The sequence below is a fragment of the Macaca thibetana genome, chromosome 7 (genome assembly GCF_024542745.1).
Source record: "Macaca thibetana thibetana isolate TM-01 chromosome 7, ASM2454274v1, whole genome shotgun sequence".
Classification (NCBI taxonomy): Eukaryota; Metazoa; Chordata; class Mammalia; order Primates; family Cercopithecidae; genus Macaca; species Macaca thibetana.
In genome coordinates, this window is record NC_065584.1 from 157,893,715 (window position 1) to 157,917,321 (window position 23,607).

Here is a 23,607-nt window from a genome sequence, read left to right on the forward strand (position 1 = left end):
CTTGTCCCAAAAATTCAGCCACATTCACTGAAATCTCAAACCATGAGCTTTGTATTGCTTGTTTAGAAATTGTACCCCTGATTTTAAAAGCAGTTTTTGTCTTCGTGAGCCTTTTTGGTTTTGGGGGGGTTTGTTTGTTTGTTTGTTTGTTTGTTTGTTTTTTGAGACAGAGTCTTGCTCTGTCACCCAGAATGGAGTACAGTGACACAATCTCAGCTCACTGCAACCTCCCCACCTCCCAGATTCAAGCGATTCTTGTGCCTCAGCCTCCCGAGTAGCTGGGACTCCAGGCACCCACCACCATGCCCGGCTAATTTTTGTATTTTTAATAGAGACAGGGTTTTACCATGTTGGCTAGGCTGGTCTTGAACTCCGGACCTCAGGTGATCTGCCCGCCTCAGCCTCCCAAAGTGCTGGGATTACAGGCATGAGCTGCCACATCCAGCCTCATGAGCCTTTTTGAACAGGAGGTAGAATTTTCAAGTTATTTTAAGAAAATTCAAGCATGAATACATTAATATAATCACTGGATTATAACATTTTATTATGCCTATAGAATGCAGTAGAGAATATAGTTTATTACTGCTTCTCTTAACATTTTTCTGTAATTTTTTTCCTGAAAGAACACAAGTGGAAATAGTCTTTTAAATGAATGGTGGTTATCTATTAACTCCGAATTCTCTTTCTTTTTTCTCCATTTCTCACCTTTTCATTCCATTATATTACCCTGCATTTCCCTTTTATTTTATTTTTGTTTACATTAAAATGCCACTTCCCTTTTTAAATTATTTTCTGCTCAGACACTTCTGAAGTTGATTTATTTGTTATTAATGCTCCATACACTCCAGTGCCAGATCCCACTCCCATGATGCCACCAGTGGGAGTTCAGGCTTCCATTCTGAGTCATGACACCATAAGGATTACGTGGGCAGACAACTCACTGCCCAAGCACCAGAAGATTACAGACTCCCGATACTACACCGTCCGATGGAAAACCAACATCCCAGCAAACACCAAGTACAAGGTACTGACACATTTGCCTTGGCCAAAAAAAGCTAATCATTGATGTTTTCTAATTTTAAAGTTCTCAATTCATGTTTTTTTCAGAATGCAAACGCAACCACTTTGAGTTATTTGGTGACTGGTTTAAAACCGAATACACTCTATGAATTCTCTGTGATGGTGACCAAAGGTCGAAGATCAAGCACATGGAGTATGACAGCTCATGGGACCACCTTTGAATTAGGTATGTTGTCGGAAGCCATGTCACATGGCTGCTTTTACTTCCCAAGGAAAGAATTGAGTGCATGAATTGACATATTTACAAAACACGGTGAGCAACTACATTTGGAATTCAGTGTTTGCTATTTCAGCTGATGAGTTATTTTTTTTTTAATTACTGAGCAAGAACATTAGCAAATAACAGGATTCTACAGGGGAAACAGATAAATTACAAAGCACTGGGTAGATGTAAGGGATTATTGCCATTAATCCTGCTTTACTGGTAAACTGAGATAGATAAGATGAAGTGACCTGCCCTTGACCAAACAGTTCCAATGCCATGCTTGCTTGGAGCCTGAACACTTTGCTAGGTGACCCCAAAGCTGCCTCTGCAGTTTGCTTGCAAGCAAATTAGTGTCTTATAAAATCTTCCACTGTAATAATCCTGAAGGTCTTTGTAAGTGGAGACGAGAGAGAAAAGATGACTAAGCAAATTAAAGAGAGAACAGGCTATCTGGGTTTGAGAGTCTGTTTGGTTTTTGCTGACTTCTAGACATGCCTTTCTGCTACCCCCTGGGCTTTCCTAGTCTAGGGATATGCATAACCATTTCAAATCTCTGTCTAGTTTGGCCTCCTATTTCTTTCTCTCCTATATAAATAACAAAAAAATAGAGTTATAAATCCACAAACTGGGCTTGACCTCAGTGTCTTTTTGTCTTCTGCACAGTTCTTTGGACTTCGTACAGAGAAAAGGGTTGGATTTGAAGAGTTAGAAATACAGTGCATCAAAGTTTAAACAGACCTTGAGTTTGCTTTCTTTGCCAACCATTTTAAGAAAATGTTTTTACTTCACTCCCAACCCATTAGCTAACAACTGAGGTTGTGTTTTCCCTTAGGATATTTGCATTTCACCAGGCTTCCTTACATTTTATACTAGGAGAATTCTAGTATTTTAGGAAGAGTTGAGTAAATTTAAGGATGTACTTACTTTGCTCATTTTCCTACTAGTATGTTAAAAGTTTTCAGCTATCATATGGAAACACAAGAAACATATTGTCCTGTTGTATAAACAAATGGCTTCATTTTAGAACTGTAACCTCAATAGTTGGCAGTATGTTTGCAGAATAAACTCATAATGAAAAATATCTGTAAATCATCTATTCTTTGAAGAAATAGGGCTTTTAAAAGTTATATTTGGGGCCGGGAGTGGTGGCTTGCACCTGTAATCCCAGTGCTGTGGGAGGCCGTGGCGGGCAGATCACCTGAGGCCAAGAGTTCGAGACCAGCCTGGCTAACATGGCGAAACCCCATCTCTACTAAAAATACAAAAATTAGCCGGATGTGGTGGTGCGCACCTGTAATCCCAACTACTTGGTAGGCTGAGGCACAAGAATCACTCGAACCCAGGAGGTGAAGGTTGCAGTGAGCCAAGATTGTGCCTCTGCACTCCAGCCTGAATGACAGAGCAAGACTCCATCTCAAAAAAAAAAAAGTTATATTTGGTTTGGAGAGCCAACTATAAATGAGAGAGAAAACTGTTATACAATTTAAAATATTCTGACAAAATAATCCATTGTGACAGGGAAAAAGTCATCTTGAACAAATTACATAACTTCTCTAATTTTTTGGTGTCCTGATCCATAAAGCAGAGATAGTGATAACTGCCTTTCAGATTTTCTACAAATATTAAGTGAGATACTATGTGTACGTTACCTGGTATACAGTAGGTACTTGGTACAGATGCCACTTGACTTCCCACCTAATTATCCTGTTTATCCCTGACTCCCAGCCAAGATGCCAATTCTGTATCTTCATAGTATGGTGTTTCCTCTTTGGTACTCTGCATATTCTTCTTTTTATTGCAACTTTTGATAGACTGATTTCTTTGAAGCCGGAAGCTTTATCTTTATTGCCTTGTGCCCTTTATTATGCCTTACAAGTGGAAAAGGTTGAAGAAATAGTGAACTAATTTGAAATGGACAGAAATTATTTAAAATATTGTTATTTTGTAGTTCCAACTTCTCCACCCAAGGATGTGACTGTTGTGAGTAAAGAGGGGAAACCTAAGACCATAATTGTGAATTGGCAGCCTCCCTCCGAAGCCAATGGCAAAATTACAGGTAAGATGCAATCCAGTGTGCATTTCTTTGTGCCCTCTTCCTGCCTGACAGGAGTATTCCAGGAGAGTACAGTGTTGCTGGAAGAAGCAGGAGTCTGAAAGCTGGCTTGGTCATTTTATGGGAAGGTGTGAGTCACGATGGTCCTTGAAATTGGAGCGAGGCCGTGCTGGTTACCCATAGTGGCATAAAATGGGTCGCATGTTGGTGGTTCTGACTGCAGTTGGGGATAGGAGGCACAAGACAGCCTTTGGCTATAGTGGGACTTCGTAGACATTTATTTTCCTCAGGAAAGCTGTTCTTCTCTGTCTCTGCCTAGATGGACAGCTTCAGAATTATATACCCCCTCCCTGGTTCTATAGAGTAATACCCAATAAACAGAGATTCTGCTCTTATGCCCTGAAGCCACAAAAAAAAAAAAAAAAAAAATTAGATATTGAATTCCTTTTCCCCACCCCCCAAGACCTGCTACTTCAAGTACCTGTGCTCTTATAATTAGAGTTAAAAGTGTGAACTGGCCTAGGCCTTTGTAGGGACCTGGAATTTTTTCCTTGTACTTGCAGAGGAAAGCCTTCTACATTAGAGGGGACACTCTGCTTTCCTCAGCCTTATCAGGGAGGGAAGCCTGATGGGGTTCAGCTGCTCCTACTTCCTTTGGTGCCTCTGCCCCATGTAGGTGTGTGCTGAGGAACTGGGGTGTGCCCTAAAGTTCCTTTGTATGAATAGGTGGCCTAAGGAAATGGAAAGTGTTTCTTAGCACTGCCCTACTTCTTGCTTTCAGTAGGAGTCTCTTTCTGTACACCCTGGTCTTTATGTCATTTTTTAGGTTTTGACTTTGCCTCTTTTGTGAAAGAATGAATCATGACTTGACTTGGATCACATTTTACTTTGTCTTTTAAAACCAGCAACAGCGCAGTGCCCTTTTGCTGTGGGTAAGATAGACTCATGGTTGTGACGCTTCCCTTCTCAATGTGGGGATTAAGTGCCACCTGGTGGAAGTATCAGGTGACAGTTCATTGTGACTCTGCCGAGGAGTTCCTAGGAGATCACATTGGTGAGAGCTAAAACAGCCTGTCAGGCAATTCCTGGTTTTCAAAACTGCATTATTTTAATTGTAGACCCTTGAGGGTTTACTATTCAAATATTATGCTATAATATGCATTTGATATAATAGGTGCTTATTGATTTACTGAATGCAAAAGGAAAAGCAGGAATGATATTTCTTTTCCCATTAACTCCTTTGGACAGGTTACATCATATATTACAGTACAGACGTGAATGCAGAGATACATGACTGGGTTATAGAGCCTGTTGTGGGAAACAGACTGACTCACCAGATACAAGAGTTAACTCTTGACACACCATATTACTTCAAAATCCAGGCACGGAACTCAAAGGGCATGGGACCCATGTCTGAAGCTGTCCAATTCAGAACACCTAAAGGTAATGCTCCCCAGGCTGAGGGTTTTGTTGTGTGTCTCTTTAGTGGGGCTATGCTGACACTATCACTTGAGCATATAGAGTCTGTGGATAACATATGAAGTCTTAATGATGAGCTTGTGAGCCATGGTATGAAGATTTATCCCAGAATGATTCCTCACCTACTCATTGACCACCAAATCAGTGTTCCCCGGGTTACCAGCCTAAACATATCATATAAAAGAGGACATTGGCTCCAGGCTATTTGGGGCAGATGAATTGCAGTGATCTAAAAGTTTTTACCAATCAGATCAGATGTGATTCTTTTGGTTCCCATATAGAGAAATAATAGTGTGTTCTTGTGATGGATGGTTCAACTCATGCAGGCTGTTAACCTGAAAGACTTATTTGTGGACCTTATAGAGAAAAAGAGACTAAAAAGGGCCTTTTAAATAAAACCCTAGAGAAGAAAATGAAGATAAAAGCATTGAACCAAGTGAGCTTAGGCTAATAAAATTTAACTGGGAACTGAATCTAAGGAATTATGGAAGCCCTGTGTGAATTTAATTTCTGTTAGTACTAAAGTCAAGATTCAGTTTGTTTGGAAGTTTGTGGGGGTTTTAATTTTTTTCCTTTAAAAAGTTCTGCCTGTCCCATCTTCAAAGCTTGTGATCCTTGCTCTTGTTTTTTCTTCCCCTGTGCTTGGCCTATTAGCGGACTCCTCTGATAAAATGCCTAATGATCAAGGTAAATGAGTAGATGGCCTCTCTTTTCTTTCCTTTCTTTTATGACCTATTATTAGCTTTTTTTTGTTTTTTGTTTTTTGTTTTTCCTGAAAAATCAGCACCATGTATTAAAAGCCACACATTTATTGGCCAAAGTAGAGTTGAGTCCATGTTCTGAAAAGCTGGGGAATTTGTGTAGAAGCTAACTAGGCAGGCAGAAGAAAACTGAGTCAATAAACTGGGTCCTGCAGCTGTAGGAGATTGGTCTTAAGTGTGGATGAGATCATCTTTTGTGCTAAGTTCTGTAACAACGATAGGCATTTGAGTCATAATTAGACCGATCATACCAATTGTTCATATTTGTAGCATCTAGAATTTTATTAGTGTCTTTAAGTGGAAAGTTGTATCACATTCAGTGAATACCCTATTTTCCTCTTCCCACAAAGAACCCACAGATTTACCTCACTAAATGTTATGATTCTCTGTGATTAAATTACTGCTTTGTTTATTCTGTTACCATAAACTTAATTCAGAGCTCTTTTTTCATTTCTCCCCTTAAATATGTCTTATCATATTAAAAGAAGATCGAAACTATTTGAAATGAAAACTTAGGCCGGGTATGGTGGCTCATGCCTGTAATCCCAGCACTTTGGGAGGCCAAGGTGGGAGGATCATTTGAACCCAGGAGTTCAAGACTAGCCTGGGCAACAAAGTGAGACCCCCTCTCTACAAAAAATAGGGAAAAAAAAGTTAGCCAAGCATGGTGGTGTGCACTTACAGTCCCAGCTACTCCGGAGGCTGAGGTGGGAGGATTGTCTGAGCCTGGGAGGTAGAGGCTGCAGTGAGTCATGATCACACCACTGCACTAGGCAACAGAGTGAGACCCTGTCTCAAAAAAAGTAAATAAAATAATAGTAATAATTGAAATGCGGACTTAGGAAACAGGGGCCTCCATGTCACCATTCTTGAAACCATCTGTCAGTTGTCTTTCCACTGTAATTGCCATGGTGGAGGGATAACTATACTTTGTGATTTTTATCTTTAGGAAGTCAGCTAATGCTAGTATGTTTTCCATACTGAGAATGAACATTAAAAGTAAATTTAACGATTGCTCTATTGGTTTAAGAGTAGTTATTAGAAATGCAGGGTATTTGGATCTTGGCTAATGGCAAGGAAGAGTCAGAACTTGCAGTATTGAGTTTTCCAAAACACTTTGGAAACGTGTTTGCATTCAGTGAGTCTTTTGCTGTATGTTGGAGAAACTGCAAACATACTTTCTGTTGTGTGAAAGTGCAGGAATATAAAAATACCCATAATATATATATGCACAGAATATAAATGGGCTCATTGTTTTCTCACTTGACTCCATAGCCAGAGTGCCATTCTTAGCTGCATGACACCTCTGGTATTTAAAATTCTTTACTCATTGATGTTTTTGGTGCTCGGTTCATCCTTGGAATTTCTTGTTCATAGTTTACATTCAAGAGAAACAATGTTAGGAAATATAGGAATATAAACCATCCAGTTTGTTAGCAATGGTTTTCTTTGACAATTATGTACATAATACAATGCTCTGGATAGTTTGGCTTAAATGTAGCCTGTCTGTCAGCTAAGTACACTTAAACCTGAAGAGCCTTGCAGGTGCTAAGCCATCTCCACCAGCTAGACTTTGTCATAGTGAAAAGCATATGAGGAACAACTGGACTCTTAATATATGGTGTGTGTCATTTGGGAGAAATGATGGCATTAGAAGTAAGGAGATAAAGTAATATGTGTGGACAATGGAAAAAGGGCCAGGGACTGGGAGTAAATTCTAGAATATGCCCATAGCATAGAACAGTGTTACGCTTCCAGAAACTGAAAACCTACCAAAAGAACTCCTGTTACCTTCTCTTGGTAGGTTTTCAGCTTCTGGAAGCGTGGCATTGTTTTAGTCACTCGATTTATTCTCTTAGATGAACTGCATACACAAACTTCAGATTTTAATTTTTTTCATTTCATCAAATACATTTTATATATATATATGTGTGTGTGTGTATATATATATATATCTCTCCTGATAATTTATAGAAGTATTTGACATTAGCTCTAATGTTTTACAGAAACACCTAGTTTATACATTTCTAGTAAGGCTTTATTTGTAGAAATAACTCTCATTTATAAGTGTTTTTTGAAGCTTCATGCTCTCTGCCTCTGTAAAGGGAAGATTATACTCTTTCCTGAAGGTTTTTTATGCTTGTAATAGGAGTAGTTAACATTTATGGAACATTTACTATGTGTCAGGCAGTATTAAAAATATTTTGTGGGATTAAATTTCCATTTAATCCTCACAACAGCTTTGTGAAGTGGATACCATTATTATCCCTCTGTTACAATGAGAAAACTGAGGCCCAAAAAGAATAAACAACTTGCCCAAAGTCAAACAGTTGTATATGATGGAGGCAATATGCAAGTGCAGTCAGTCTATTAAACAATGTGCTGTATTAGCCTCTTAGTTAACTTCATAAAACAGCTTTTACTTTGCAATTCTTTCAGACCTCTTTTCAGAAGAAGTATGATATTGCTTTCTGGGTATAAACCTTAGAGCTTTATTGGAAAAAGGTCCTTGTATTTGCTTTTCTCAAGCAGCTTTTCCTATAAATGTGAAGAGCAAAATTCAAGACCAAGTATAAACATTTTTAAAAAAACTGATATTTGCACTTTCTGAGGCCTGCTTCTAGGGTGGTCCTATGCCTGAGGTCAGCAGCCTCACTTAGTATGTTCCCTGATGATGGATTAGGAGACAGTGTCTTTTTGAGCAACTAGGAGGAAAACTGTTTTTTTCACTCCTGAATGTAGGTGACTGAGCAGGAACTGAGAACCTGATTTGAACTTCCATTTACCTTCCTGCTCCTGCTTAGGGTAACTTTATATTCAGAAGGACAACTTTGTAATTTGAGAAAAGAATCTAAACAATACTAATACCTGCTAGGTATCCACATAGCCAGGTCCCTTGGAAGAGTATAGTTCTTTAATGTAGACATTGACCTAATTAGTCCCCTTGGTTCCTTTTCTAGGAGAAGCTACTTTTGCTGTAAGTCCTCTGAGCAGTCCTTTGGGAACTGTTTCCCAAGCTAAAGGAATAGCACCTGCTGTCCCAGCTTCTAAACAGCAGTGACAGTCAGCTCACAGCTGTGAGACAAGGGTGTCAGTCTTTCAGATGCCTCATTGCATAGAAAACTCTACCTTAGTTTGCTTTCCACACGTAGACTATAGATTCCCATGATTTATGTGCTACTTTATTTTCTCATGGACAGAATAGACTAAAAATTGTGTTTTTTGTTTAAAACACTCACTAGCTATGAAGTGGACTGTCACGCCAAATGTGTGGGGTCATTATTGACATGATTTCTTCTCCTTTAGCCTCAGGGTCTGGAGGGAAAGGAAGCCGGCTGCCAGACCTAGGATCCGACTACAAACCTCCAATGAGTGGTAAAGCCCTTCCCATGATGTTTTTTCCTTACTATGGACATGAAGCAGTTTTGCTTAAATTTTTGAAATGTCTTTTATAGCTTATGTATGGTGGGTTGTAGCATATTAACCTATTTTCTTTTACTACTAGATCTAAGTGTTTGCCAAATTACTCCAAGCCCATGCGTTGTAGGACCCATAAATAAAATTGTTTCCCCAGTTATCCAACTTAAGATTAATTCCTAAACAATTTGTTCATCCTGTTGCCTACTGCCTCTAGAAAAGAGTTAGAATTTTGCTTTCAAAAATAAACCCTCTAGTAGGATTACCCACTATCCAAAACAAACCAAACAAATGCTTTTAGAATCATTGAGTTTTTGCAATACAACTACTTACCGCAATGTTTTTAGTTTAGTAATTCTAGAAAATTCTTCCACTCTCCTAGCCATCCTGAGAGCTGGTGTCTTCTAATTTGATGGTGACACCCCCATCTTTACAGAACTTCAACATGTATAAGCTGCTTTCACACATGAAGTCACAATTGATTCTTACAACACAGTGAAGCAGGGAGAACAGATACCATTATTCCCATTTAATACATTCAGAAACTCAGTGGAGAAGTAATGTGCCTGAGGCCACCCGCTAATTATGGCAGTCCTAGGATCGAAACCCAGGGCTTCTCATTTCAGGTTGTGCTTTTCCCACTGTCGCATTCAACCTAAAAAAGCAGTGGGTCCTATACCAGATGTGGAAACCTACTAGGAATGACTCTTAGTGTCTCTTCACATATGGAAGAAAGAGACATATGAGAAAAACACCTGTCCTCTAGTAACTTATATTCTAATTGTAGGAATACAATGATGTCTTAGTCTCCAGCTATCTACTTACATCAAAAGTGGAACTGCCCAGACTTTAATGAAATCAGCCTTAAAAGAACCAGACAAATGTATATCCTTCCAGAAATAATTATGTTCCAGGTTCCAGGACTCTGTTTATGAGTTTCTTCTTCTCCGTGCATATGTGGCATTTATATTGTGTCCACCGTGTAATTTTTAAGGCTGTGGGGAAAGTAATTACTCCTTTGTCTTTCTTTCATTTATGTATTCACTCATGCATGGCATGTTTTTTTTTTTGGTTTTTAAAAGGTTTTTGTTTTTTTTGAGATGGAGTCTTGCTCTGTTGCCTAGGCTGGAGTGCAGTGGCATGATCTCGGTTCACTGCAACCTCTGCCTCCCGGGTTCAAGTGATTCTCCTGCCTCAGCCTCCCGAGTAGCTGGGATTACAGGCACCCGCCACCATGCCCCGCTGATTTTTGTGTTTTTAGTAGAGATGGGTTTTCACCATGTTGGCCAGGCTAGTCTTGATCTCCTGATCTCAGGTGATCCACCCACCTCGGCCTCCCAAAGTGCTGAGATTATAGGCAGGAGCCACCACGCCCAGGGCCCGCATGCACATTTTTAAAGATGCAGGCTGTATGTGACAAGCTGTGGGAGCAAGAGGAGTGAGTAACAAACTACCTGATAAAGGGAAAGCTTCCAAGAAGAGGTGCCGTCTAACCCGGATCTTCAAGGATGCTAGAAGATTGCTAAATGTCAAGAAAGGGAATGAACATTCCAGGAAGCAATATCAGCATGTGCAGAGGCATGGCAGTATGCTAATAAAACAGCCTGCTCTCCCCAGGAGTCACACTGCATAGAGACAGGGTGGAGATTGACTTGAAAGTGCAGGTTAGAATCAGCCTGTCAAAAACTCAAGTACCAGTGTTAAGAAATAAGAGCTTTATCCTACAAATAACATGTGAAGTATCTGACGTGACTGGTACTCTATAACATCCATGTTTTATTGTCAACTATTACTACTCTGATAACAGTGAAGAATAAGTTGGGGGCTAAGAGTATAAAGTCAGGGAAGAGGGGTTAGGAAGCTGTTACAGGCCAGGCATGGTGGCATGCACCTGTAATCCCAGATGCTCAGGAGGCTGAGGCAGGAGAATCACTTGAACCCAGGAGGCGGAGGTTGCAGTGAGCTGAGGTTGTGGTTATGCCACTGCACTCCAGCCTGGGCGACAGAGTGAGATTCCGTCCCCAAAAAAAAAAAAGAAAGAAATAAAAAAACAGTAGTCCAGATGAGGCATAAAGAAATGGCATATATATTGTCCCTGGTAGGACTGTTCTTTGGCAGCTCACTCTTGCTGTATCTTGGAAGAAAGCTTTTGTCCAGCTCACACGTTAGAGGTCAGATGTGATTAAATGAGAATTTGTCAGTTAAATGCAGGAAAGAAACACCTCCGCCTCTGCCTGCCTCCCATACTTCAGCTCCCCAGCCTCTAATTTGCAATGCCTGCCCTACCAAATACCCAACCCTGTAGTTCAGCACTGCTGTTAATGACAGTGTTATGGAAACCCTACTCTAATATGAACAGTATGGTCCATTTTAGTGGCCCCAGTACGATGGTCTTTCCCAAATATAAAAATGTTGTTTTATTGAAGGTCAGTATGTACAGTTTAAATTGTCTGTTTACCTTTTTCTCATAAATGAAAGATAAAAATGATTGAGCCAAATGTAGAATAAGCTCTTAATCCCTTCTAAGTCAGCCCCAGATTTAGCACTGTACTTAGATATAGTCTATAAAATCAAAGAAGCAAAGTTGGAGGGTCAGTTAATCCGGCGTTGTGGAAGGGATTCCCACAATGAGTGTAAGTTTGGATTAGAACATAAATTTATAAGCCAGATTGTTAGGAGAACCACTTCAGGAGATTTATTTATTTTGTTTGTTTGTTTTTGTTTTCCACCTAGACAGTCTCACTCTGTCGCCCAGGCTGGAGTGCAGTGGTGTGATCTTGGCTTACTGTAAGCTCCGCCTCCCGGGTTCACACCATTCTCCTGCCTCAGCCTCCCGAGTAGCTGGGACTACAGCGCCCGCCGCCGTACCTGGCTAATGTTTTGTGTTTTTTAGTAGAGACGGGGTTTCACCATGTTAGCCTAGATAGTCTCTCTCCTGACCTCGTGATCCACCCACCTCGGCCTCCCAAAGTGCTGAGATTACAGGCGTGAGCCACCGCGCCCAGCCAAGAGATTTTTTTTTTTTGAACACACATTCCAGGCCATACTTTGATGGTAGGAATTTCTTCCACAGCATCCCACGCTGGCAGGATGCCTCTTAAGTACTTCCAATAACTAAACACTCATTACTTGGCAAGGCAGCTCATCCCATTATGGTACACCTCTGATTGTTAGAAAGTTAAGAGAGAGAGAGAGTAGCTAGAAGGAAAGACATCAGATATCTCTGGTGGTTAGACATGTGTAGTGGGATTTGCCACATTTTATAATATGAGCATATATAACTTAATAATGAGTAGGGAAGCAAAGAAACGTGCTTCAAGAAATGGAAGACAGCAAGACTTAGAGCTAGATTACAAAGCCTAGACCTCATCCTTTCAGCAATAACAATAATAGGAAAAGGAAAAGAAAATCTCAATTTCCTTCTTCAGGAAATCTGGGTGACAGAGTGAGATTCTATCTCAAAAAAAAAAGGGGGTCCTAAATGGTCCAGCCTCTGCAACTTTTCCAGCCTCATCCCCTTTTTCCTCCTCACTTCCTTCTGACTTGCATCTCTTTGCTTAAACACTGGCTGCATTTCTCTTCTTTGATAAGAGCTTGTTCCTGCCTCACGGTCCTTCCCCTTGTATGATAGGATCTTTCTTATTCAGATCTCGACTAAATGCCATCTTCTCAGAGAAGCTTTTTCTAACCACTCAATCTAAATTAGCTACCCAGACACTCTGTATCATATCCCCTCATTTTCTTTTTTTCACACCATTCGTTATTAACTAATAATTTCATATTTGTCGTTTGTCCCATTCCCCCACCAAACATTCACATCTTTGTTGTTCACCATTGCACCCTTAGTACCTAGAGCAATGACTGACACATAGTAACCATTCAGTATTTGTCAAATTAAGGCATACTTCAGACCTACTGTTTCTTGAAGTTGAACAAGAGAATTAACTCTGCATAGGCTGTGTATCTATAAAAACAGACTTTACTTTTCATGTAATTTTTATAATATCAGATATCTGTCTGCTGGGGAAAACTTTTGCTTTGTATGAATGAACATTTTTAAATGGTTTTGAAAACCAGAAAACTAAATGATTTATAAGTGGTGCTTTACAAGACGAGTTTATGTATCACATGAGACACCAGAGAGGCAAGACTCTTTTATCTGTCTAAGTATATCTTAACCTTTGAAAGCTCTTGAATGTTCAGTACAATTTGAGAAGCTTTAATTAAGCACTGTCTTTGAGCAGGCTCTGTCCTGAGCACTGTTCACAGGACAGACTCTTAGCTGTCTAGGAGCTCATCATCTAGAGGAGAAAGCCATGTTCACGCAGCACTTTTATATGAGGCAGAGCAATGATCAAGAAGTTCAAGTGAGATATTAATGGTTCTGTAGCTTGATAGTATGCAAGTTTTAAATTCTCTAACACTAACACATATACCATTTCTCTCTCTGCAGGCAGTAACAGCCCTCATGGGAGCCCCACCTCTCCTCTGGACAGTAATATGCTGCTGGTCATAATTGTTTCTGTTGGCGTCATCACCATCGTGGTGGTTGTGATTATCGCTGTCTTTTGCACCCGTCGTACCACCTCTCACCAGAAAAAGTAAGAAGCCCCAAATGCACCCCTTAGATTTTTGGCATCTGATCTTTTGCTTCCATGTGACTTCTGTATATGGAGTGGTACACAAAGTTAAGGCACAAAAATACATGTAAAGGAATTTCAGATATTTTAAAAGAAAATGGGAAGTGGTTCCTCTTACATGTATCAGTCAGTGTCCTGGCAGAAAAGACGTGGCACATTTAAAAGTATTTCAAAAGAGGTGATTTACAAAGTCATAGGTGGGGTTAGGGAAAACTAGGCAGGGATATTCAGAGGCTAGCAGCTATGATAAGACACCATCATCCTTGGGCCTGAAAGGGCAAGAGGAGAGAGCTGTTTTCAGAGATCTGAAGCAGTAGGAGAGGGCTTCCTGACAAGAGCAAGGTGAGTGCTAGAGGCATGCAGCTGTTGCCAGACTCCTCCCAGCAGACAGTGGCAGGAAAAGAAACACCTACCCTCCACCTACCCTCCAGCCTCTTGCCAGTGCCTAGTATTAGCTATACCCAGCTAGAAGCCAGGAAACCCAGCAGGATTGCCAAGTAGATGTAGTTAATTTAGCTTAACCTCTCGGGTCACAGAGCCAACTAGAGAATAGACGTGGTGAGGAAAGTGGAAAGTGTCTGGCATTGCTGGTCACCCCTTTGGAATACTGTCTGTACATGCCCGCGGTGAACCCAATGTCCAGGAGTCTGTGGGCATTCTCACAGGCTGTATCACAGCACAAATGCCAGCCTAGGTGGAAGAAGACCGTAGGCCTGTCATTCTAAATCTAAGTTTAAGAATATTTCTAAAGAAGTGCTACCAAGTGTGGAGGGTGGGGGTGGGAGTGGGGTTGCTTTAATGAACAGGAAAGGATCATTGATAATTAATTTATCCGTTTCTCAGAGAGACTACATGTCTGCTAGCCGTGAACTCCTCTGGGATTTTGAGGGTTGTGGCTAATGGTCTAAGTGCAGATAGCAAGGAGCTCAGTTATGTAACGCTTGCTGATACCATACACTCCTACACTTGCAAGAAGCCTTGATCCTAAATTACATTCAACTCAAATATCTGGTTAGCAAGACAGATAGAAAAAAAAGGAGATTCCTGAGTTATTCCTAATAGCAATACCATAATATAGATAATAAAATGACTTTAGTTGCAATATCTTGAAAGATCATAAGATGGGGGTGTTGCTCCACTAGAGAAAGAGAAATTCATGTTTATGTGATTATCCATGTAGACTTGATCTGCCCAAGGCAAGGATGCATGTATTTAATAATTATAAATTTGTTCATTTTCACTGTACCTGTACAGGGCAAGTACAGTCTACCCTGTAACTGCTACTGGTAATGACTTTATGTCATTTTTTGTAGGTTATGTGATATTTTAAATCTCTCTTTCTTTTGCCCAAATGAAATAGCTTTCCATAGCTTGTACTGTATCATTTTTCCAAGAAAATGGAGGCTTCTTTTATAATCTTTCTGACCACTGCCTCTTACAACTCTTCCTTTTTTTTTTTTTTTCTTTTGAGATGGTGTCTCTCGTTGCCCAGGCTGGAGTGCAGTGGCACGTTCTCGGCTCACTGCAACCTTTGCCTCCTGGATTCAAGCAATTCTCCTGCCTCAGCCTCTCAAGTAGCTGGGATTACAGGCACCCACCACCATGCCCGGCTAACTTTTGTATTTTTTAAGTAGAGATGGGATTTCACCATGTTGGCCAGGCTGGTCTCGAATTCCCGACCTCAAATCATCCACCTGCCTCAGCCTCCCAAAGTGCTGGGATTACAGGCATGAGCCACTGCGCCCGGCTCCATCTACTTTTAGTAGTGGAAAACTATTATTTTTAAAGCCTCAAAGACTACATTTATTTTTCTACTCTAGAACTTTTCTTCAAGCCTCTTTATTTGACATTTCATATTTATCTTGTCTTTATGAACTTGATTTTATATCTAGTTTTAGAAATATTGGGATCTTTATTTATTGTTCTTTTATTAAAAGAATTTGAAAACCAAAATGACAATTCCTTAGTGCTTTGGAGGACTTCAAAGTAAATTTTTTTTTAGACAGGATTTCAGTCTGTCACCCAGGCTGGAGTGCAGTGGAACAATCTCAGCTCACTGCAACCGCCACCTCCCGGATTCAAGTGATTCTCCTGCCTCAGCCTCCCAAGTAGCTGGGATTACAGGCATGCACCACCATGCCCGGCTAATTTTTGTATTTTTAGTAGAGACGGAGTTTCACCATGTTGGCCAGGCTGGTGTCGAACTCCTAACCTCAGGTGATCTGCCCGCCTGCGCCTCCTTAATAAGGTACTCAGTCTTCAGATTGAAAGTAAGAATATGAGTTGGTAATAGGCTCTATTCTGTGTATTGGCACATCCTACAGATTTGGGTCCCTTTGTCGAAAGTCATCGTATCAGATCTTCACAGGGTTTTCCCCTCCCCCACTTCCCCAGGTATCTGCTTTGCAAGTATTCCATTGACTGTTGAAAAATATAAGTGAGCTTTTCTGGCTACTTTTCTTCCTCTGTAATACCTGAGGTTCATTTAGATGGTAGCTGCTTACAGAGTCTTACAACCTCAAAATTGACAGAGCACTTAGAGAATCTAAACCCTCGTTGGTTCTCAGCACATTCCGCCTTAGCCCTTGACTGGCAACAGATAAGCTGGGCTTCTCCTTCATGAAGAAGGCAGAAGCTGTCAGATGAGAACGACCTCAGCACACCGCCATCAAATCTGACACCTTTCTACATTGGTGATCATAGTTTCCTCTTCCCTCCTAAGTGTACTTCCCCTGTTTGAAGCCAGTTCCACCCTTTACCCCCTGAATCTCATTGTCCTCCATTTTTCTAAGACCTTTTACCTGCTATTATTCCTCTCTCCAGCATAGCTGACCTCTTACTCATTATTGGCCACCTCTTCAGTATTTAAGTGTGCTCTAACTTCTTCTTAATTATAATTAAGGAATAATTATAATTACAACCTTACCCCTACCCCCACCCCCTGTATGGTCCTTATCACCAGCTGCTTACAAACCTGCCTTCTCCACCACAGATTTCCTTGATTACTTGCTTATACTCTTATGTCTGTTCACTCCCTACCCATGCATCAGTCCTTTCTAATCTTTATTCTGCCCCTACCACTTCACCAGAATTGCTTTTGTGGAGGTCACCAGTGACTTCCATATTGCTAAAGCCACAGAACATTTTTCAGTTCTCATCTTAGTCTCTCAACAACATTTCACAGTCAGCTGTTCCTTCCTTCTGGAAACGTGTTCTTCTTTTGTATCCATAACAGCATGTTTTGTTTTGTTTTTGTTTTTTTTCATAGGCCCTCCTGTCTACCTAGCCATCAAATACAGACATTCCTCAGGGCCTGGGCCTAGACTTACTGTCTTCTCCTTCTTTGTTCTCCCCAGGTGATCTCATCTGCTCCCATGGCTTCAGCATTCCAGCTGCTCTTGTATTTCTGTCTCCAGCCAAGGCTTCCCTCCTCTGAGTATCAGACTTGCACACCCAGTTTTCTCTTCTACATTTCTTCTTGAATGTCTCAGAGACACTTCAAATTCAGCATGCCCCGAGCAGAATTCATCATTTTTTCAGGCAAACCTGCTTCTGCTGCTTTAAACCCAATGTTAAGTGGCTTAAACCAGAAACCTTAACATCATCCTGTACTCTTCTTTCTTCTTTACTCCCACCTCACCCTACATCCATTTATTTACCAAGACCTGTCATATCTGCCTCCCAAATAACTTTCAAATCTGCCTCTTGCCTCTGCTCCCACTGTCCCATGCCATCAGTTATGGCTGAGATTGCAGTAGCATCCTAGTTGGTCTCCTCTTCTATCCCCAACCCCACAGGGCCATTCTTCACATCATAGCTGGTATAAAGTTTTAACTCAAAAGTGATCTCCTTACTCTCTTGCTTAAAACCATTTAATGGTTTCTCATTACTCACAAAGGGAAGTTCAGACTCTTAGCATTGTCCTAAAAGCTCTGTGTGATCTGGTCCCTGACTACCTTTCTAGTATTATTTCACATCATTCTCTGCAGGGTTCACTATGTCCCCACTACTCAGGATTTCTTAAAATCCTTATAATGTACCACCAGGGCATTGCCGTCTGCTTTAGGGTTTTGACATAAGCTGATTTCACCACCTGGAATGCACTTTCTATTCCCTTTAGGTCTTAGTTTAAATGTCGCTTCCTCCTCTAGGTTTTTCCTGTTCAGCTTAAGTCCAACTTTTAAGAAGTTACTCTAACATTTGGCATTTCAGTAAGCTCAGAACATTTTAAAATAATAGTTCAACATCTGTATTCCTCACTTCACCAAAAATTCTGAGGGCATAGCAGTCTAGCACAGGATCTGGCATACACTGGGTACCCAGTATGTCCTCATTAGGGGTAAGTAAGAGAGTGAATGGAGAAGCTAAAACACAGAGGAGTAGACATTGTTGTCCCCATTCTTGACTCCATCTAGTTCGTAGTCCTAGTTTAGCAGTCTTCGAAGTTGTTCCGGCCAGGCGCAGTGGCTCACGCCTGTAATCCCCGCACTTTGGGAGACCGAGGCGGTGGATCACCTGAGTTCAGGAGTTTGAGAACAGCCTGGCCAACATGGTGAAACCCTGTCTCTACTAAAAACACAAAAATTAGCTGGGCGTGGTGGCGGATGCCTGTAATCCCACCTACTCGGGAAGCTGTGGCAGGAGAATCGCTTGAACCCAGGAGGCCAGGTTGCAGTGAGCCAAGATCGCACCATTACACTCCAACCTAGGCAACAAGAGCAAAACTCCATCTCAAAAAAATAAAAAAAAAAAGGTTGTTGCCTCCTTCGTTTATAAGCCATAGACTTTCCTTCTACTTCATTGTTATGTTTCTACATTGCTCTAATTGGAAACTTGTAGATGAACCTTCTGGTTTAGAGATTATGTAATGAAAAATGCTATCTTAATCTTTTAACAGTCAAAAAAAGTAGTCACAAGGCAGGATTCAAACATAAAACCCTGGTAAGTATCTCTAAATATGTGTGGACAAAATAGAGATACATTTACTCTCCCCAGGAGCAAGCTTTTTGTTGTTGTTGTCATTGTTGGGAGCAGGAGGTATATTTTTAGTTTTTGCCTTTGCTTGAAACATCTCTCAGAAAGGCAGTTTTAATCACTCAAGCCTTTTGACGAATATGTTCAAATGAGTTAAGAAGCTTCTCTTAACTTCGTGCCTAGGAAGCGAGCTGCCTGCAAATCAGTGAATGGCTCTCATAAGTACAAAGGGAATTCCAAAGATGTGAAACCTCCAGATCTCTGGATCCATCATGAGAGACTAGAGCTGAAACCCATTGATAAGTCTCCAGACCCAAACCCCATCATGACTGATACTCCAATTCCTCGCAACTCTCAAGATATCACACCAGTTGACAACTCCATGGACAGCAATATCCATCAAAGGCGAAATTCATACAGAGGTACCATTTTAAGTGTAGGTTTTTTCCTCAAATGTTAGGAGACTGGTTTCATTTAAATCATTTTCCCCCTGAGGTTGCCTTCATTTGGCAATTCCTGTATGACATCAGATTTAGAGAAATGTGTGTTATAAGATTTGGGAACATATGATAAAGAATAGCTAGCTTCTTATGGGAGAGAGGTACTCGTATAGGTACACACCCATAATGAGACAATCTTGCAGATCTTTTAGGTCTCTCATCAGGCTTCAGCAGTGTGATATTTAAGCATTTGAGGCTGCTAGCTAGCCCATGTCTGTGCATTTCATTCAGTGTCTTCAGCTGGCTTCCAGCTAGCATTGTGGTATTCAGAACGTTCTTCGTCTGGAGGCTCTTTCAGACACTCTGTGAAGTGTGGCAGGCAGCATTGTGACATCCACATTGATTCAGCAGGAACTCTTATGATGCTCTCATGATCACTTTCCTCTTTATTTCACTTCTTGCAGAAATGTCTTGTCCCCATTGTGTTGTTTGTGAATTCTGAATCCCCTACTAGAAATGTTTCACTGTTGAGGCTGCTCAGTGGCATAGGGCACATGCTGGTAACTAACCTCCACATTTAACATCTAGGGCATGAGTCAGAGGACAGCATGTCTACACTGGCTGGAAGGCGGGGAATGAGACCAAAAATGATGATGCCCTTTGACTCCCAGCCACCCCAGCGTAAGTAGAAGCTTCTCTTTTCCTCAGTGCTACCAATCTGTTCAGTCATGTAGGGGAACAACTATGAATGATCTTTTTGACTTCACTGGATTCTAACACAAAGATAATCTACCAAAGCTTTGACACCTTGAAGGAGGAAGTACCAAACACTTGCCATATTTTGCAACAAACATTATTCTTGAGGCTAGCGTCGTTATGTTTATGGTAAATAAGCTGAAAAGCCAATGTCTCCAGATCCCCGGGAATAGGGAGGTCTCCCTAAAAGTGCATCGTATCTCTATAGGAGAGATGGGAAAGCTTCCCTCCAGACTAGGGCTAAGGATGGCCCGATGTTACAAGTTTTCGTTGTGCTTCCTGATACCAGTGCTAATGAGCACCTATGGAATTTATTTTTTTAATTAATAGATTTAAAGGCCAAGCAAGGTGGCCCACACCTATAATCCTAGTGTTTTGGGAGACCAAGGTGGGAGGGTTGCTGGAGGCCAGGAGTTCTAGACCAGCCCGGGCAATGTTGTAGTGGGACCCCATCTCTACCAAAAAAAATAAAAATAAAAATTAGCCATGACAAAAATTAGCCAGGTGTGGTGGTGCATGTCTGTAATCCCAGCTATTCAAGTGGCTGAGGCACGAGAATCTCCTGAACCTGGGAAGCAGAAGTTGCAGTGAGCCAAGATCGTGCTGCTGCACTCCAGCCAGGGTGACAGAGTGAGACTCGGTCTCAAAAAAAAAAAAAAATTAAAAAACAAAAAAGCCAGGCATCGTGGCACACAACCTGTAGTCCCAGCTACCCAGGAGGCTGAGATGGAAGGATTTCTTGAACCCAGGGTTTAAGGTTGCAGTGAGCTATGATTTTGCACCTTTGCACTCCAGCTTGGGCAACAGAGCCAAGAGCCAGTCTCTAAATTAAAGTAATAAAATTTAAAAATAAAATTATTAGACTTTATATTTTAGAATAGCTTTAGGTTTTATTGTATGGAATTTTTTTTTTTTTTTTTTTTTTTTTTTTTGAGACAGAGTCAGAGTCTTGCTCTGTCGCCAAGGCTGGAGTGCAGTGGCACGATTTCAGCTCGTTGCAGCCTCTGCCTCCCGGGTTCAAGCAATTCTCCAGCTTAAGCCTCCCAAGTAGCTGTGATTACAGGCACTCACCACCACACCTGGCTAGTTTTTTGTAGAGACAGGGTTTCACCGTGTTGGCCAGTCTGGTCTCAAACTCCTGACCTCAGGTGATCCACCCAACTCAGCCACCCAAAGTGCTGGGATTACAGGCATGAGCCACCATGCCCACCCAGCCGGAATTTTTTAAACAACTTTTTTCATTCTTGGTTCGTGCCTCACTTTGATAAGCATAAAGGTTTCTGAGCCTCTTTTAATACTAGTTGAAATTCAAAATAAATTAAATATCATGACTAAACCAGAAAGCAGTGGGACAAACCAAATCTTTCAAACTACTGTGTCCTCTCTCTTGTCACTGTTTTCAAGGAAATGAAGCCTTTCAGACTAGCTAGCACAGTGGGGCTTGCAGTTGAGGGAATTCTCAGCCATCTGTCAACAAATGATGAGATATAATAGCCATGAATATCATACATGCAACGAGGTGCACCATGACATCGTGCACTTGGAAAAGTTCCTCAAATCCCCAACCTCTTGGTGGAAGCTCCAAGCATGTGGATGTCCGCACACCCATTCCCTCTCCCACAAACACTATACACAAACGTGTAAGATTATTACAAAGATTGTCTTTGAAAGAGTAACACCTTATTTGTTAATAGGTAATTTCAGCTCAGAGTAGCTTATGCTTGTGGTCCTTGATGGAAAGAAAGGCCTGGACTTGGAAGCACACGCGGGGGAAAATCTGGTTTCCCTCTTATAAGAGGTGCCCTGGATGGGGTTCCCAGGTTTAAAGATACAAATGCCCAAGAAGAGTAAATTAATCCATTCTAGTTGCTTCTGATTGATCAAGAAGATGCTAGCACTACTGCTTATTTGTTTGTTTTGTATAAGACTTCAGTTCCTACCTGAACTGGCTTATTTTGAAAACTTTAAAAATTTTGCTATCTTTATTTCTAGATGTATTTTACTTTTAAATATGTTAAGTAAAAAAGATCTGTTGTCCAGTTGATACCATTCTTCTTTTTTTTTTTATGTTGGGAAAGGAGTTTGCACCAATATACAATATTATTTAATTTGTGCCTTAACAGTTGGGTGGGTAAGTGGAATCTTTCAAAAACCTGCAACCGTAAGATCCACTTATGGTGTTTAGGTTTTCAGATACTGTTTTTAAAACCCACATGACTACAGTTCTGTTTCACAAGCTGGTATTCCCTGAGCTCTAGACCCTGGAATGATGCGGGAGCCATGTACCCACCACCCACCTACCCTGGTCTTAAATGACTGAGCAGTGCCAGGAAGGGCTTGCTGGTGCCGGGACATGGCTCCATCCAGGGCCATGCACCAAAGTATCAAGTTCAGAGTCAGCTAACAAGCTGCTGATTTCCTACTATATCCTAGGCAAGCACATTCACACTGCTTTATTTTTTTTACTTACCTAGAAAGACTGGAAATGCCTTATAAAGGGAAAAAAGTCAATTTTGTTTTTCCTTTGTGAGAGCTCTAAAATGCTCTCAAATTGTACTTTCCTAGGTAAAAATCGGGTTTATTCCCCCTACCCCAGCCTGAATTCTGGAAAACACTGAGTCTGAAGCACCCACTTCTAAAAACTACCTGTCTTCCCCTAGAGGAGTTGCCGACTCCCCAGTTACCTCAAGAGCCCTCCTCAGGCAGCTTTCCTGTGTTGTGTTTTATTCTCAGGCACAACCTGGAGCCTCTGGTCCCCAAGAGCAGCACCTGAGGAAAAGCCCCTTTTCTGTTCTCAGGCCTTGAGAGGGAAGGAAGGGGCAGCAGTGCTCAGGGGTCCCAGTCATGCCACCTGCTTGCTTGCATGTGGCCAGGACAAGGGATAGCTGGAAAGTAAAGGCATCCGTTTTGTTGAGCAGGATTTCTCTTCAGCAGAGTAATGTTAAATAGCCCCACAAAGACTTTAGGGAGATCCCTGGGGACAGAAGACATTTCAATAGGCCACTAAGTGTTAAGTAAGTTGTATTACTAAGTTCACGAAGCCTTTGTTTAGAGAAAAAAAGATTCCCTGTATTGCTAGTAAGCTTTGGCCTATTTGCCTGTTTGGTGGGGGTAGAGCTGGTTATCTTGACCTTAAAAGCACCATTTCTACAACCACTCCGAGGGAGTTCCTCAGAAAAGTTTATTCCAAGACTCTGGTCTTCTAATTTTATCTGTTTCCATCTCAGATGGATAATGAAGCCTCGTAGAAAGTTGTACATGGAATCTCTGTCTTCATAGAAAGTAATATGTGAAATATGTGTGGAAATTTCAGATTCTTTAGCTAAACACAGTTAATTGAATCCTTAACCAGTGTGAGAAGGAAAAAGCCATTTATTCTCCTAAATGCAGATGGGTATGGCTGAGTCCCCAGACTAGAAGCAGTAAAAGATGGTGCCATCGGCCAGTGATTCATGCTTTTAGTACTAGATGGGACCATCAGAGTTCAATTCCATTTGCATTTATTTTAAGACATGAAAGCTGATTAAGCAGCTACTTATTTATTTGGCCTAAATACCCATTAAATGCTTAATTCAGCAGGTTTAACAAAGGCAGAATGAATTAGGAATATACTCGAAAAAGAAGGGACTTCTTTCTATCCTTTTTAACAGGACAAAATAGAAACTCAATTTATGCGTTGGCTTATGGATTTATATTTTGTGACATATTCAAATAGATATTTGTAATAACTCATGTAATCCATGTTTATTATAGTAGAATTGGAAAATACAGATAAGCCAAAAGAAAAATATTATTTTAATCC

The 23,607-nt window shown here is 41.0% G+C and overlaps 1 protein-coding gene across 9 annotated transcripts in view; it reads left to right on the plus strand.

Annotated features, from left to right (window-relative positions):
- NEO1 (neogenin 1) overlaps positions 1–23,607 on the plus strand; it is a 259,185-nt gene that overhangs the window by 223,587 nt on the left and 11,991 nt on the right. For 4 of the 9 annotated variants that reach the window (XM_050797720.1, XM_050797726.1, XM_050797717.1 and 1 more), the window contains exons 17-25: positions 801–1,024; positions 1,108–1,246; positions 3,234–3,341; positions 4,587–4,781; positions 5,472–5,504; positions 8,885–8,953; positions 13,449–13,596; positions 18,793–19,031; positions 19,638–19,730. In XM_050797720.1, the coding sequence (XP_050653677.1) occupies positions 801–1,024; positions 1,108–1,246; positions 3,234–3,341; positions 4,587–4,781; positions 5,472–5,504; positions 8,885–8,953; positions 13,449–13,596; positions 18,793–19,031; positions 19,638–19,730 (1,248 nt within the window). The remainder of the gene's footprint in view (positions 1–800; positions 1,025–1,107; positions 1,247–3,233; positions 3,342–4,586; positions 4,782–5,471; positions 5,505–8,884; positions 8,954–13,448; positions 13,597–18,792; positions 19,032–19,637; positions 19,731–23,607) is intronic. The other 5 variants (XM_050797723.1, XM_050797718.1, XM_050797719.1 and 2 more) reach the window with 4 other exon arrangements.